At 46.0% G+C, this 16,478-nt stretch overlaps 1 protein-coding gene across 1 annotated transcript in view; it reads right to left on the bottom strand.

Annotated features, from left to right (window-relative positions):
• GTF2F2 (general transcription factor IIF subunit 2) overlaps positions 1-16,478 on the bottom strand; it is a 501,983-nt gene that overhangs the window by 348,559 nt on the left and 136,946 nt on the right. Inside the window, exon 5 of the mRNA XM_082244661.1 lies at positions 10,598-10,633. Coding sequence (XP_082100787.1) covers positions 10,598-10,633 — 36 coding nt within the window. The remainder of the gene's footprint in view (positions 1-10,597; positions 10,634-16,478) is intronic.

Raw genomic sequence — 16,478 nt, 5'->3', positions numbered from 1 at the left:
CAGCGAAGACGCAGCTCCGCAGGCTTGTCCCCATATGGAGGGGCACTGTCGTTGCAAGGCCTGGGCGTACAAGTAACCTGCGACGTTCATTGGCAGGCTGGAACTCCATAATCATCAGTGATACCCAGTCCGAGGCCCAGCTCTGCAGTCACTTGTAGTCCTCCAGGAAAGGAATCCCTGACTAACTAGTGATAGTGAGAGAAAATAAAAATCTATTGTGTAAAGAAAAACACATAAAATCTGAAAAAAACAAAGAGAAAACGAGACTCTAGGTCTCAGCAGGGAAGACCTAGCTCTACTCCTGACGCTAGGCAGCATAAAACTGAGGTAATATCAGATTGGGTCTAGGATAATGGCTGAGGGATGACCCCCTAGTGGCATGCCGAGGTATAAAAACGTTTTTTTGCATTAACCTGATAATCAATTATCTGCCTAGCCTGCTCCTGCAGAGTGCGCCATTACCCATTAGTGAAGGCTAATACCATCGGGCGGCGACTGTCAGAGGACGTAAGAGAAAACTGAATTTTTGTAAAATCTTACCTGTAAAATTCCTTTCTCTGAGTCCTCCGACAGTCGCCGCCCCTTCATATTCGTCACCAATGGGTTATTGACCTTTGCTCCGTAGGAGTGGCTAGACAACAGAATATGTTAATATCAAAGCTTTTAGCATACCCCACCCCCAGGGGGTGGTCCCCTCAGTCAATACCCTCCTGCTTCCTGCATTCCAACCTCAGTTTCAGTAGCATAGCAGTAGAGTACATAAACAAAACCCCAAAAGAGGGGCGGGGGCGGCGACTGTCGGAGGACTCCGAGAAAGGAATTTTACAGGTAAGATTTTACAAAAATTCAGTTTTCTCTTACGTCCTCCGACAGTCGCCGCCCCTTCATATTCGTCACCAATGGGACGTCCCAAAGCAGTGTAGACATGAGGGGTGGGAAAAAAAGCAGCCGCGCCTAAGGCAATGCAATACCCACATCAGAGAAAGGAACCTTACCAAAGGAAGGAAACCAACTGGGCAACATGAAAAAAACTTGCTCAACAGGAGCAACAACCCAGGAAAGAACAAGTAACCCAGAGGTAAAAATACCCCAACAGCCAAAGACCCAAACCAGGGACCCTAAGGCACTGCCGCACTAAGAACTTTGGGGCCAAAGGAAGCATCTGCCGATGCCTGAACATCCACCTTGTAGAATTTTGAAAAGGTGTGAACGGACGACCAAGTCGCCGCCTTACACACCTGGGCCACAGAAGCCCGATGATGACAGGCCCAAGACGTACTCAGAGATCTTGTAGAGTGCGCCTTCACAGGCATGGGGGGAACTTTCCCCTTCAAAGCATAGGCCTGCTCAATGGTCTGTCTGATCCATTTGGCGATGGTAGAAGCCGACGCCGCCATGCCCTTCTGAGGCCCCTCTGGAAGGACAAATAGAGAATCCGTCTTGCAAAAGGATTCAGTCGATGACAGATAAACCCTGATCGCCCGAACAACATCCAAGGAATGCAAAGCCACTTCCTTTGGATGTTTAGGCTTTGCGCAAAGCGAAGGCAGAACAATGTCCTCATTGAGGTGAAATTCCGAGATCCTCTTCGGAAGGAAAGACGGGTTAGGACGCAAGACCACCTTATCCAAATGAACCACCAAATACGGAGATCTGCAGGACAAGGCAGCCAGCTCCGACACCCGACGAGCCGAGGTGATTGCCACCAAAAAGGCGACCTTCTTGGACAACATAGACAACGAGATCTCCCTGATTTTTTCAAAGGGAGCATGTTGCAACACGGAACAAGATTCAAGTCCCATGGAGGCAAAGGCTCCCTCCTAGGAGGGACCAGATGCCGCACCCCTTGAACAAAGGTGCCAACTAAAGAATTAGACGCCACAGGGCGCTAAAAGAGAACGGTCAGAGCAGAAATCTGACCCTTAATCGTGGCCAACGCCAAACGCTGGTCCACGCCCGTTTGAAGAAAAGCCAACACCCTTGATACCGAGTATGAACGAGGGGAATACCCCCTGGACTCACACCAGGCAAAATAGGCCTTCCAAGTACGGTAGTAAACCTTCCCCGAAGAGGACTTTCTAGCCATAATCAAGGTGTGAATGACCTCAGGGGATAGACCCCTATCCTTCAGGATCTGGGTTTCAACAGCCAGGCCGTCAAAGCCAGCGACGGTAAAGCAGGATGAAATATCGGCCCTTGAGACAGGAGATCGTCTCGAAGAGGCAGACGCCACGGAGCGTCGACCTCCAGATTCACGAGGTCTGCGTACCAAGACCGGCGAGGCCAGTCTGGTGCCACCAGAATCACCTTTTTCGGTTCCGAGGCCAGCCTCTGAAGGAACCTGGACAGCAGCTGAATCGGTGGAAAGGCATACATCAGACGATACTGATGCCAGGGCGCCACCAACGCGTCTGAGGCGTCTGCCCGAGGATCGCGCGTTCTTGCCACGAACCTTTCCACCTTGTTGTTCAGACGAGACGCGAACAAGTCCACATCTGGGGACCCCCACTTCTCGCACAACATCCGAAAGACATCCGGGTGAAGGGACCATTCTCCCTGGTCCAGGGTCTGGCGGCTCAGATAATCCGCCTGCCAGTTTTCCACCCCCGGAATGTGAACAACAGATATCGCCGGGACGTGCGTCTCGGCCCAAGACAGAATGTCGGCTACTTCCCGAGCCGCTCGGGCACTCCTGGTGCCCCCTTGGTGGTTGATGTAGGCCACCGCTGTGGCATTGTCCGTCTGCACCCGAACCGGAAGGCCCTGCAGCCTGTCCGACCAACGCCAAAGGCAGAGATTTATTGCTCGCAATTCCAGAATGTTGATCGGAAGGGAGGACTCCTCCTCCGACCAAGTTCCCTGGGCAGACAGAACGCCCAGAACACCACCCCAGCCCGACAGGCTGGCATCCGTGGTGATCACAGTCCACGAGCAAGGGCAAAAGGACTTGCCCCCCGACACCGCCGGGGACTGGAGCCACCACAGAAGGTCCCTTCTGGTGCGATGACTCAATGAAATCTGGAGATCCAGAGATTGCGGTTGTCCGTCCCACCTGGCCAGAATCTCCCTTTGGAGACCCCACGTGTGAAACTGGGCAAAGGGTATCACCTCGAAAGCCGAGACCATCAGTCCCAGACCCCTCATGCACGTCCGGAGGGACGAACACTGAACGTCCCTGAGGGACCCGACTTCTTCTCGAAGCTTCCGGAGCTTGTCTTCCGGCAGGAAGACCTTCGCCTGAACAGAGTCCAGGATCATTCCCAGGTAAGGGAGACGAACCGACGGACAAAGCGTTGACTTTGGAAAATTTATCGTCCAACCAAACTCTTGCAGAGTCTGCATCGTGACGGACAGGTCGTTCACCAGGCCCTGACTGGTCGCAGACCGAACCAGAATGTCGTCCAGATACCCCAGGATCGAGATGCCCTGGGCTCTCAACAAAGCCAGAACCGGCGCAAGCACCTTGGTGAAAACCCGCGGAGCCGAGGCGAGACCAAAGGGCAACGCCACGAATTGGTAGTGATCCTCCGCAATGGCGAATCGAAGGTACTGCTGGTGACCCTCGAAAATGGGAATGTGAAGGTACGCATCCTTCAAGTCGATGGAGGCCATGAATTCCCCCGGAACCAGGGCAGCCACCACCGAGCGCAGGGATTCCATGCGGAACTTGCGTCCCTTCAGGCCGCATTGTTATGGGCAGCGGACCCAGACTGGCCGGACTTCTGCTTACCTGCCCACGGCTTCTTCTGGGAGCCTTGTCCCTTGAAGGGCTTACGCTTATAGTGCGACCGAAAGGCACGAAAGGACCCCTGAGAGGGCCTAAACGAAGCATTCTTCTTACCGCGAACAAACTTAGACTTGTGAGACTGGGGCAAAAGAGTACTCTTACCCCCAGAAACACCCTTGATCAGAGTATCCAAGGATTCGCCAAAAAGGCGAGAGCCCGCGTAAGGCAAATTAGCCAAAGTCTTGCGAGAAGATTGGTCAACAGACCAACATTTCAGCCAGATCAGGCGGCGGTTCAACACCGCCACACTCTGCAGACGCGCAGCCAAAGGGACCATATCTAGGTCCGCATCACACAAATACATGACACCCTGATGAATCTGATCCACCATAGCCAATGTCGACGGCGAAGCAGAGTCAGCCACCAGAGCGCGCCTGAGCACCTGCGTCCAATCGGCAATAGCCTGGGCTGCCATAATGGAAGCAAAAATAGGCTTCAGCATAGAGCCCGCAACCGTATAAGAGTGACGGGCCAGAGACTCCAATCTCCTGTCCGTAGGGTCCCGGAACACCGGGGTATCCTCAGCAGGAATCGCAGTGGAATTATTCAAAATCGCCACCGCGTGATCCACCTGAGGCGGCACACACCAACGCTCATCAGTAGCCGGTGTAAAAGGATAACGCAGCTTGAACCTACTCGGTACAGCAAAAGGTTTCTTTATGTTGCGCCATTGCTCCTCAACAGCGCGCTGAAATTCCGTAGAGCAAGGAAAAACCTGCGACATTTTGCGTTTTCTCTGTGTCCCATAAGAGGACATCAAAGCAGGAGGACATGGTTCATCCTTCAAATGCAGTGTTTGTTTGATAGAAGCAACCAACTCATCCATGATTGCAAGCTCTTCGGGCGAGCCAGGGGGAGAATTATCAACCCCTTCCACCTCAGCCTCCCCTTCAGACCCCGCAAGGTCTAAAGAAGAACGAGACCCTGAGAAGGGCACACCAGCCATAGCATCCCCATCGCCCTCTGAATCAGAGGAAATGGACACCCCGGGCCTTTTCGTGGAACGATCAGCCACCAGCATCTGCACCTGAGTAGCAAGGTTAGCCACAATAGCAGCCAGATCAGCCCCCTCAGGGGAAGCAGCAGCAGCCCCCTGGCCCCCTACCAAGGAGGGAGGAAACTTGCTTTCCTGAGAATCCATGCCCCAGTAATTTAGGAAAAAATAAGTACTGCCCCTTTAAGGCCGCGGCGATCGCTCACCGCACTCACAGAAAAGCACTGACCCACCGGGCTAGGAATACAAAGGCAAGGAATACAGGAATGGAAGGTAAAACCTGGAGAGGTCACACAGGCTGCTGCTTCATCGATCGCCGTCCTCAGAGCAAAAGGAAGTGATGCAAGACTGACCGCCCTCATAAAGCCTATGTAAGGCTACACAAACATGGCCGCCGGCTGAAGCTATAGAGGTAGAAACACTGACATGTGGCCCGCGCGATCGCCGCCAAAATGGCGGCGTTTGGCGCCAAAACGGCGCTCTCACCATACAGGGTCGGTCACCACAAAATTGTCACAAAAAAATGGCGGACCGCAGTAGCGGTCGCCGTACAATATGCCCACAACATGTCTTACACAAGCATGTCCTTCACAGCACACAGCATGTCACACAGCCTGTTACACAGAGCAGAGCAGGAGAGCCCCCCCCCCTTGCAGCCCACAGAGAGCAGCTATACTGACAGGGAGCTCAGCATTATGCACCGACATGCAGGGTCCCACAGTCCCAGACTGACACCCAAGACAGACAGGTCCACACACAGAAATACACTTACCATCCGGATGGCGCGGGGAGCCTGCACAAGCGATCAAACCGCTGCACCAAGGACAGGGAGAGTCGCAGCCAGGACGCAGTGGAATTGCGGTGCGAAACCACATGGCGTCCAGTGAGGTAGCCACCTCACCGCAGCATCCCTGCAGCGGACAGGGATGGGTCGTCCATACTTGCCAGGGAAACCTAGCTGAACGCTCGACGGCAGGCTGGGAAGCCACTGGCCCTGAACCCCGGATAACCAGGGAGGCCAGCCCGAGACCCAGCACCGTACGATCATCTTCATCAGAAGACCTGACTAGAGCTGAAAATAAACAGCTAAGGAAGAAAGAGAAAAAAACTCCAAATAAAATCAAAAGAGAAGAGAGAAGAAGCTGAGGCTGAAAAGCCCAAGCACAGGAAACGTCTAACCTACTCCTGAGCTAGACAAATGAAACTGGGGTTGGAATGCAGGAAGCAGGAGGGTATTGACTGAGGGGACCACCCCCTGGGGGTGGGGTATGCTAAAAGCTTTGATATTAACATATTCTGTTGTCTAGCCACTCCTACGGAGCAAAGGTCAATAACCCATTGGTGACGAATATGAAGGGGCGGCGACTGTCGGAGGACGTAAGAGAAAACTGGATTTTTGTAAGAACTTACCGTAAAATCCTTTTCTCTAAAGTTCGACAGATGCAGCTCCTTATCTTCAGGACTCATAGATTATGCTCCTCCTTCTAGGAATAGGCACTAGGCAGGAAAAAAACTTAACCGCACCTATGGGGGCTGTCCCTGCAGGCATAACCCCTCAGACTCTGCTATCAAACCGTTTAGTTGCAAGCAGTGTTTAGAAAACAAAAAAACCCATACCTCAGAAGTAGAGTTGCGGGTGCTGCGTCTGTCGATGAACTTTCTATAGAAAAGGATTTTACGGTAAGTTCTTACAAAAATCCAGTTCTCTATCATTCATCGACAGACGCAGCTCCTTATCTTCAGGACTCAGAAGACCCAAAGAAGTATAATCATGAGGGGTGGGAAACAACGCAGAAACAAAACGTAAGTCCCCAATGGCTAAACTTAGCCAACCAGATAACATGGAGCTCAACCAGGAACAACTGGAGCTCACCCGGAAAAAATGTAATCCTCAAAGAGAAACTAAACAGCGTTCTCTTTTAAACTGCAGCCTGCAAAACCTTGCGGCCACAAGAAGTTTCTGCGGATGCCAATACATCTACCTTGTAGAATTTTGTGAACGTATACACAGACGACCAAGTTGCCGCCTTGCAAACTTGTACTTGACAACTTAGCTTGCACTGGAATCGTTTCCTTTATTGAAAAGTTTCACACTCAATTTATAAAGAACATGAGCACATCCCCCTCCTGATCAGATCACCACACACAGGTCAGGGGTTGCCTGAACACTCACTACTTTACATTGTAGCAAAGTGTAATTTCTTCAGTGTTGTCACATGAAAAGATATAATAAAATATTTACAAAAAAAAAAAGTTTTATACTATATATATATATATATATATATATATATATATATATATATATATATATATATATATATATATATATATATATGCACATATTCACCTAATAAATTAGGGATTTCAACAGCCCAGGTCCTCTCTTCTGTTTCCTATAATGGAGGTTTCCTTAGACAAATTTAGTCCTGCTTACTTGTAGCCATCCCACTGCTATGCACTGTGTTATTCAACTGTGTAGAATATTTTTATCGTCTTATAGAACTGTGGTTTATTTAAACATAGGCCAAACATTGTACAAGAATTTTGACAGATTCCCTGGACAGGGATAGGGCGGACCTTAGGTAGTTCGGACATTACCTGAACCTTTTCAGGAATTAAATCCGCACAAGGATACTCCGGACCTAAAAAACCTGAAAAGGACAAGCTTTTTCCCCCTTTCTGGGTACCGCCAAAATAAACGCTCACCAAGTCCATGAGGCTGGAAACCAGCGAAGATGTCCCCCCACCTCAATATTGGGTGAGGGCAGACCTTCATGCTGAAGGGGTCTTGTCTGCAGGTCCGGAGAAGCTAGCTCAAGGCTTACCAGACCAAGGTTGCTTGGAACCTCCGGGGGAAGATTTGAAAGATCTATTTCCCTTAATCTCGTCCCAGGAGAACAAAATTTTCAATGGGCTCCGTCTGGGACTGGGCTCCTTCCCTTTTCTTGATTGTGGCAGGAAGGTACTTTCCCCCCGCCCCATGAGACCCCTGATAATGTTATCCAGGGTAGCCCCAAACAGGCGATCGCCTTGAAAGGGCAGATCAATGAGAGCTTTCTTGGAGGCTTGGTCTACTGACCATATCTTAAGCCACAGCACGCGCCTCATCACCACCGCTGAAACAAAGTTTGGACACAGCACAGGAGCTGTATCCAAAGCTGCATCACAAATAAACTGCAACCCATGGACCAACTGGTCTGCTAAATCAACATAAGCAGCAGGGACCTGCTCAACCCCCAGGCCCTGGAGAAAAAGGTTGGCCCATTCAGTTAGGGTCTGAGATACCAGGGCTGAGTCAAAGACTGGCCGCAATGCCGAACCAGCCATAGTAAACATGCTGCGTACCACAGCCACCTCTTTCCTGTCAGCCGGGTCCTTAAAAGACAGAGATTCCTCTATTGGAATCATGGTTGCTTTATTTAAACTCGTAAAAGGAGGGTCCACCACTGGTGGACTACTCCACTTTTTTAAAAGTGACTCCTCAAAAGGGTAACATACAGCAAAACGTTTGGGGACCACAAACAGTAATTTTAGTTGTTCCCATTCCTTACAGGAAAACCTGTCAAAATAAGGCACATAAGGTAACACCTTTGGAGTGCAAGGTGACTTATGCGTACCACACGACACAGCCACATCCAAGGCTACATCAGCTGCATCCTCCATTTTTAAAGTCTCATGCGCTGCAGTGATAACAGCATCTTTTTCATTCGCTGCTGAATGATCCTCACTATCGGATGAATCAGGGAGTGTGATATAAAGCCCCACTGGACGGGCTATATCCACGGCGGCATCAGGCTCAGAATCAGATGAGACAGACTGAGCAGAGGAAGGTGGGGGACGCTTCCTCCTGTGCCTTTGCCCACGCGCCACGTTCACCCGGGACACTAAGGACTGCAGGACCGCCGTCAGTGCAACCATGGGAAGCTGGGGTTCTGAGAAACTTGCCACCTTCATAAGGGGTTCAGTGGGGGAGATGTGACCCTGAGGCTCCATAAGGAAAGAAAGACCTTGCAGTATAAAAATTATGTTTTGGCAACATTATAGGATCCCCTCAAGGCTCAGGGTACCTATCAGCAGAGAGAGATAACAAGGACCCCCATGGAGAAGAAGAAGAAGGAAGGAGGAAGGAGGAAGGAAGGAGGGAGGAGGAGGGAGGGAGGAGGAGGGAGGGAGGAGGAGGGAGGTGGAGGAGGAGGAGGGAGGTGGAGGAGGAGGAGGAGGAGGAGGAATCCCCACGGGGCTTCGTTCGTCTCCAGCGTCTCACGGACTAAGGGAAAATGGCCCCCATGACATCATCGGCCTAGACTAACATGGCCACCAACCGGAGACCAGCCAGACTAAGGTAAAATGGCAGCCATTAGCTACAGCATGCTGCCAGGATCTTCCCTGCGCTCCCTGCAACGCTGCACTCTCTGCAAGGGGACTCCCCTGAAGGTAGGACACACGGTTAGGATAGACTCCGCTGCGAAATCTGCACTGGGACCCCCCTGCACTAAACCCACACTGCTAACAGTATGGCATACACCTAAAAGTCTCCTACACTGGGACCCCTCCAGACTACCAGGGCAGGACGTACACTATCCCAGGACCCTTACAGAGTGGGGATAATGGGGGAGACCCCAGGGGCCCGCATTCACCCCAAAAAAAAATGCCAAAAGGAGAGAGGGGGGGGGACTGTACTTACCCTTACGTGGTTCGGATAACGCTCAAGACAAAATCCTAGCCACCAAAGTAGGGGAGCTGTTGGCCAAGGGACCGCTGCGACTCAGACCCAAGCCCGGTCGTATGCGACCCTGAGAGATGTTTAACTCGCGGGCCAGTCTCTGTCCAGGAGGCTATGTCACGGCCAACCTAGCGCCTAGCTGCGGTCTGCATGCGCTCACTGGCTGGGCTGGGGGGACCACTGGATCTAGATTATCCAGCCTGTCGCTCAGCCCGGCAGTTGATTGTAGATCTCCAGAGAGGAAAAACAAAAAATATGTAAGGAAGGAGAAAACTTCACATGATCAACCTAACAGCTTAGACATGGGATTTGGCAATAAACCTCTCCCAGAAATGGCCATCAATAAAATGTAAAAGCTTTAAAGCCTTTTATGTCATTAAGAAAAAAAATATATATATTTATAAAATATTTTAAGCATACAAAATTGTAAAAGAGCTATTTTGATATCGATCAATGCAAACTTGCACTTCTAAATTTGATCTGGACATCTATAATAACTATTATAGAATAACTATATCTTAATCTAAAAAAATGTTGGAATCACAGCTATGTATTTGGGGTAATGTGGGTTAAAAACACACTTGTTAATAATGCACTGTATATGTACATTGCAATTCATTCTGAAAGGCAACTAGTCACATGATTAAAAGTATTACCCAACGTACCCCCCTTCACACATCTCAAAATACAGATAAAAATGCAATATTGTAGTAAGTGGAGTAGACCACATATAGGGCAGGTGTGCTTTCATTGAGTTTTAAGGCTCATTAATGGTTCCAATTAAAATGACTGGTCCTCAACATGCAAAAAAAAAAAAAAAAAAAGCACAACTTTGTAATGTCAGTCCCAAAAATTCTCGATTACAAATGAGGGTTAGGTCAAAGTAAACCTAAATGAACAGCAATGCAACCCCTGTAACCCTACACTTGCCTTCTCAGTTAGAGAAACTTGTTTCTTCTGCTCCAAATTTTACAAAAACAATCTGCTTTATAACGGTGACAAGCAACTATCACTGAAGATATCCTCAACATATGCATGTTGTCCTATTGTCAGTTTGAGCTACACATTTAGATAGGGCTAATAAGACACTTACCAGTTGTCCTATTTTCAGATTTATCATCAGATTGACCTGCAGAAAGGAAGACACAAAAATGACATGAGATCAAGCTTAGAGAAAGTCACAAATCAAATTATATTTATTAATATATTAATTGCTTTGAAGCAGCATAAAAAACATGGGGTTAAGGCAAATTCCAGTCAAAACTTATTTGGTAAATACAATTTCTGCCGAGTTATTATTTCTTTCACAGGCTCGAACCTTACACCAGAATAGCCAAACAGTGCCTGCAGCAACAAATGCAAAGCATACTTTGGCTGAACGATGGGGAGAACCAGGGTGGAAATGTCATGCTCCCCACCTTGTCCAATCAGAGAATGCTTTGCATGCACAAAAAAAAAAAAAAGCAAAAGCGTTCTTTGAACGGGGACAGTGTCAAAACGTGTTCAGAGATCAATGGAGTAGTGGTTTCTACTACATTGATTTCTAGAGAGATCCCAAAGGTATGGTATATGCATAGTTATATTGGTTCAAGTTGGACCAATGTAACATTGTAAAAAAAAAGCCATGTCTGGAATTCTTCTTTAAATGCGGCAATGTTGTAGTAGGTTGCTAAGATGTCCACAAAACATTGTGGAATTTATAATTTTCTGTGGTTTTGGTGCGTTTTCTCAAAAGCTACAGAGCACACTACGCTGTGGCCAAAGCACAGCGATTTAGTGGCAAGCAACCCTAAATTAACTCATTTTAGTCCAGTGTTGATGTCTACAAGGAATTAATGTAAAAGGCAATCTAATGCACCTTCAAATCAGACTTAAGGAAAGGAGTATACTTTTTATAAATAGATTTAAATAGATTTAATACAAAGAAAAGGAACACATTTTGCAGCAGATTGCCAGCTGCCTTTTGGCCTAGGAGGCAACAGATCTGAAAGGCCACCCAATGGCTGTATGCATTTTCCCAAGAGGATGAGAAAAAAGTTGCAACCACAACTGTTCTGCAATTTTATCATTATGTCCTCCTAAGGATCTTGTTCCCTGTCTGAAAACCTGTTAACACATATATGCTGTTTACAAACAGAAGTGCACACAGAACAAATCTGAATATTCTTGTACAAAATTAATAGACCCTCTCTTGCCTTTAGGAATTTATGCATCCTCACACTTATCTACATTGAGTGTCTGAATATTATATTAATGCAGATCATCCCTGTATTTAAATATACAGCCACTTTATAATTGTTACAACAAATAAGACAAACTCGATTAGAAATTACCTATAAATAGTGGTGGTTTATCATATACAATTTCTTTAATCCTGCAATAAAGCCACAATTTTCGCTTTATTTTTCACATAAAGCACTTTGGGGTGTTTCATCATATAGCATGACGTTTTATGTAGGTCAGACAGTCTCAGTTTGGTAGTCAGCCAGTTGGGACACAATAGTACAGGTTTTTTTTTTTTTTCGTAAGAGTAAATAAAAGAGAAATAATATAGCTCTAAAACAAAAATGCCATATTTGCATAAAAGCATTACATTTCAAAAGCTGCTAAAATATTTTTAAACCTGAAGCTGTCCAAATATTTTTAAACCTGAATGTCCAAATTTATTGTTACTCAATAAAAGATAAATACAGCAGATGTTAATGAGTTTCAACCATAATGGCCTTGTTCACAACGAGCAAGTCCCACCCTTTTTATCAGTGTAGTACATAGAATTTGGGATCACAGAAGAGATCATAGATTATTGTTGTCTGTGTGTACCTACCCATTGGGGAAATTCACCATGTTTACCATTATCATCAAAAAGTGTGAGAGAAGTGGGAGATGGTTCTCCACTTCCTGTCCTATAGCCAAAACAGAAGTGAGAGAAAGGTCTCCAAAGCAAGAGAATTCCTAATTGTTACCAAAAGGAATGTCCCTATTGGGGACAACCCAAAATTTGTAATTTTCTGAAACATCTAAGGGAGATCACAAGAACAAAGGGAAGGGACTGGTGTCTCCTACTGTACTCCAAAAAACAGATTTGACTGACGAGTCAAAAATCCTATTTTCTCTTTCAAATGGTATGGGACACAAGATCTTAAGCCATTACCATTGGGAAGTCCAAAAACAGTGCAACTAAGGGATGTACAACACAGCAAACAAACAGCAACAGGCCCACAAAACATTGGGTCAAAAAAAGGTTTGACAGACTAATAGTGCAGCTTGTTGCACCTCATGCTTGAAAATGGCATCAGAGAAGGCCTGAACATCCCTGCTGTAGAACTTGGGAAACGCATCAACACAAACACAACACATCAGCTTTGCAAATCTGACAAACACATGCCTTATGCTGAAAAGCCCATGAACCACTTACAGATCTGTTGGTATGCGTCTTAACCACTTTCAGACCTCCCACCGCATATATACTATGGCAGGGCGGCCTGGCTGCTCAAAATCACCTAAATGTACGTGATTTTGTGCAGGGGTTTTCGGGGGCACTGGCACGCCACCGGAGCGCCGCTCCCGCGATGGCCACTGGGACCCACCGATTGTTCGGCGGAATGACAGGACGACGGTCTGCCTATGTAAACAAGGCACACCACTGTTCTGTCACAGAGAAAGAGAGAGAGATTGTGTTTCAGCTAAGCTGAAACACAGATCTCTTTTACTCTAGTAAATCTAGTCCCCCTACAGTTAGAAAGCACTCCCTGTGAGCACACTTAACCCCTTGATCACCACTAGTGTTAACCCCTTCCCTGCCAGTGTCATTTATACAGTAATGGTGCATATGTTTAGCACTGATCACTGTATTGTGTCACTGGTCCCACAAAAAGTGTCACTTCGTGTCAGATTTGTCTGCCGCAATATCGCAGTCCCGCTAGAAATCGCTGATCGCAAACGAATTTATAAAACAAAAGAAATCGCTGATCGCAGTCATTACTAGTAAAAACAATAAAAATAAAAAGTCCATAAATGTATCCCATAGTTTGTAGACACTATAACTTTTGCACAAACCAATCAATATACGCTTATTAGGATTTTTTTTTTACCAAAATTATGTAGCAGAATACTTATTGGGCTAAACTGATGAAAACATTTGATTTTTTACATTTTTTTATTGGGAATGTTTTATAGCAGAAAACAGTGGTTCTTTTTTTTGTTTATAGCGCAAAAAATAAAAACCACCAAAAGAAAGTGTTTGTGAGGAAAAAAAATATATCAATTTTATTTGGGTACAGTATCACATGACCACACAATTGTCATTTAAAGAAACGCAGTGCCATATCGCAAAAAAAATGGCCTGGTCATTAAGGGGCTAAAATCTCCCGGAGCTGAAGTGGTTAACAGAGAAGAAGAGAGGAGCCCTAGGCTTTCAACTAAAAACACAAATGAGAACTTGTAAGGTCCACTTAGCGATGGCTGTGGAGTGAGAAGCAGAGAGGTCTTTGCAGGAACCCTGGGGTAGTACAACCCCAACTCCAAAAAAGTTGGGAAGCAGTGTAAAATCTATATAAAAACTAAATGCAATGATTTGCAAATCTCAAACTCATATTTTATTCACAATGGAAAATAGAAAACATATCAAATGCTCAAACTGAGAAAATGTACCAATTTTCAGAAAAAAAAAGATAAAGGTCATTTTGAAATTGATGGCAGCAACACATCTCAAAAAAGTTGGGAAAGGGCAACAAAAAGCTGCGAAAGTAAATGGTACTAACAATGAAGAGCTGGAAGAACAATTTGAAATAAGGTTAATTGACAACAGGTCAGTACTGTGAGCTATCGGGAAGAGCACTATTTTTCAGGGGTATTTTAAGAAAAAAAAAGTAGGATTTTTCAGGATACCGCTTAGGCATAATTATCAGTTCCAAATATTCCCTATAGCTTAGTAAATTTTCACTTTTTGAGTTTTGGTGCTCTTTAAATTACAAGATTGTATTAAATATTAAAAAAAATAAAAATACTGTTGACATTTGGGCTTTAAATCGTTTAGTCACTGACCCAGAAGAAGTACGCAGATATTGAATGACTTTTTTTTATTTTCCTTTGATGCATGCCTATTCCAGATCACTGAATCAGACAACTTCTACTCCCAATGCATGTTGACCAAAATCAAATGCTGTTCCTCTTCGGGTATATTCCTTAGCTCATTTTCTGTCCTAGCATAATTTACCATATTATGTCATATGTACAGTACAAGCAATTTGCATGAATCCATCTCTAAATAACCTGTTCCCCTCAAAATGTGAACTGGTAGGCAAGGACCATGTTGCTTTTTTTACAGTAGACAATACCATACACATTTTTGTGCCAGTCTACAGTATTTTAGTAAATTAAAATAGGCACTATGGCAATCAATGCTATGTACTCATCTGTGTTTTGAAAGCTCCTATTCTCTGCTGCTTAGCAGACATCCTCCTCACAGCAAGGAGGAGACTATTTAACATTTTCTTTTTCAAGACAAACAGCAGGGGGGGAAGGAAGCAGTTTTAGAAAGTGCCAGTTCCCATTATAAAACCAGTAATGTAAAAACTTAAATCACAAAAAGCCGTACAAAAATCTTAAGTGGCAAATTTATGTTCTATGTTTAAAAAGCCAGTTTATCACAGTTCCCTTCTCTCAACCATAAATTAAAAACAAATGCATATTTAATTATTCCTAATAAAGGAATACATTTTTCATAATTGTGTACCAAACTACATATACACTGATCAGCCATCACTTTATCACCACTTACAGGTTAAAGTGGATGTAAAGACTCAAGGCTTTAACCTTCATGTATTCTAGGCATGAGGATTAAAACACCTTCTGTGTGCTTCTTCCCCCCACAGTCCCCCCTAGATCCAGCTATGTGCACAAGGAGCCTTGGCTGTCCCAGGATTTTCTCTCCCCTCATCACAGTCAGTGAGCCAATAAGGAGAGAGCGGGTGGGCAGGGCCGAGCAGCGGTTCTTTATTGGCTTGTGGATGCAAGTTGCTTGCTTTTGGGGGCACTGGTCAAGGGGGAAGAGCCAGGAGCACCAGCAGCGGACCCGAGAAGTAGAGGATGTAGATAGAGAAGTAGAGGATTAGGGCTGCTCTGTGCAAAACCATTGCACCGAGCAGGTAAGAATGATATGTTTGTAAAATTAAAAATAAAAGAAATAAAAAAAAAAAAAAAAACCCTTTAATATCACTTTAAAGCAGACGTTTATCCTCCCACAGCACTCTCCATCCTGCTTCCCCCACCACAGTGATGACATTGTTTTTTTATGTTTGTTTTTTAGCATCAAAGGCTCGGCTCGGCTCGGCCAGTCTCCTGATTTTCGGATCTCGCCTAGGCGAATGGCGTGGTGCCCCAATTCCCTACTGGAATGCATAAAGTGCAGTTCCATTCAGCAAAGAGGAGGGGGCGGGCCTAGTGGTGCCTGCACCCGGAACAGCTGGCGCAGACAACACTGGACCTGCTGGCTAGCTGAGTATGCCTACTGTGCAGAAGATAAAAAGGTAAGCAGGGAAAAAAATGGTGAGGGGGGGGGGGGGGGGTGTCAGGCTGCAGTTCCTCTAAATTAAAAAAAAAAAAAAAAAAAGATTTTTGACTTACCGTAAAATCCATTTCTCTGATGGTCATTGACAGACACAGCTCCTTATCTTCTTGACCATTGACTTATACTGACCCCTAGAGGAGTAGGAACACTAGGCAGGAAAAAAACTTGACCTATGTCTATCGGCCAGTCCGAGGGAGTATACTCCCACTCGCAGCTATAGGCATTCAGTTTTTTTCTGCCTAGTCAGGTGTAAGGACCTAGTGAATAGGCCTGAATCACTGTCTGCCTGATCCATCTGGAAATGGTCGCAGCAGAAGCTGCCAATCCTTTTCAAGGTTCATCCGTAAGTACAAATAGTGAATTCTGACTTTATAAAAGACTCTGCAGCTGCCAGGTACACCCCGAT

Source organism: Pelophylax lessonae (assembly GCF_965119305.1).
Source record: "Pelophylax lessonae genome assembly, chromosome: 2".
Lineage (NCBI taxonomy): Eukaryota > Metazoa > Chordata > Amphibia > Anura > Ranidae > Pelophylax > Pelophylax lessonae.
This window is presented reverse-complemented; position numbering and strand designations above follow the sequence as displayed.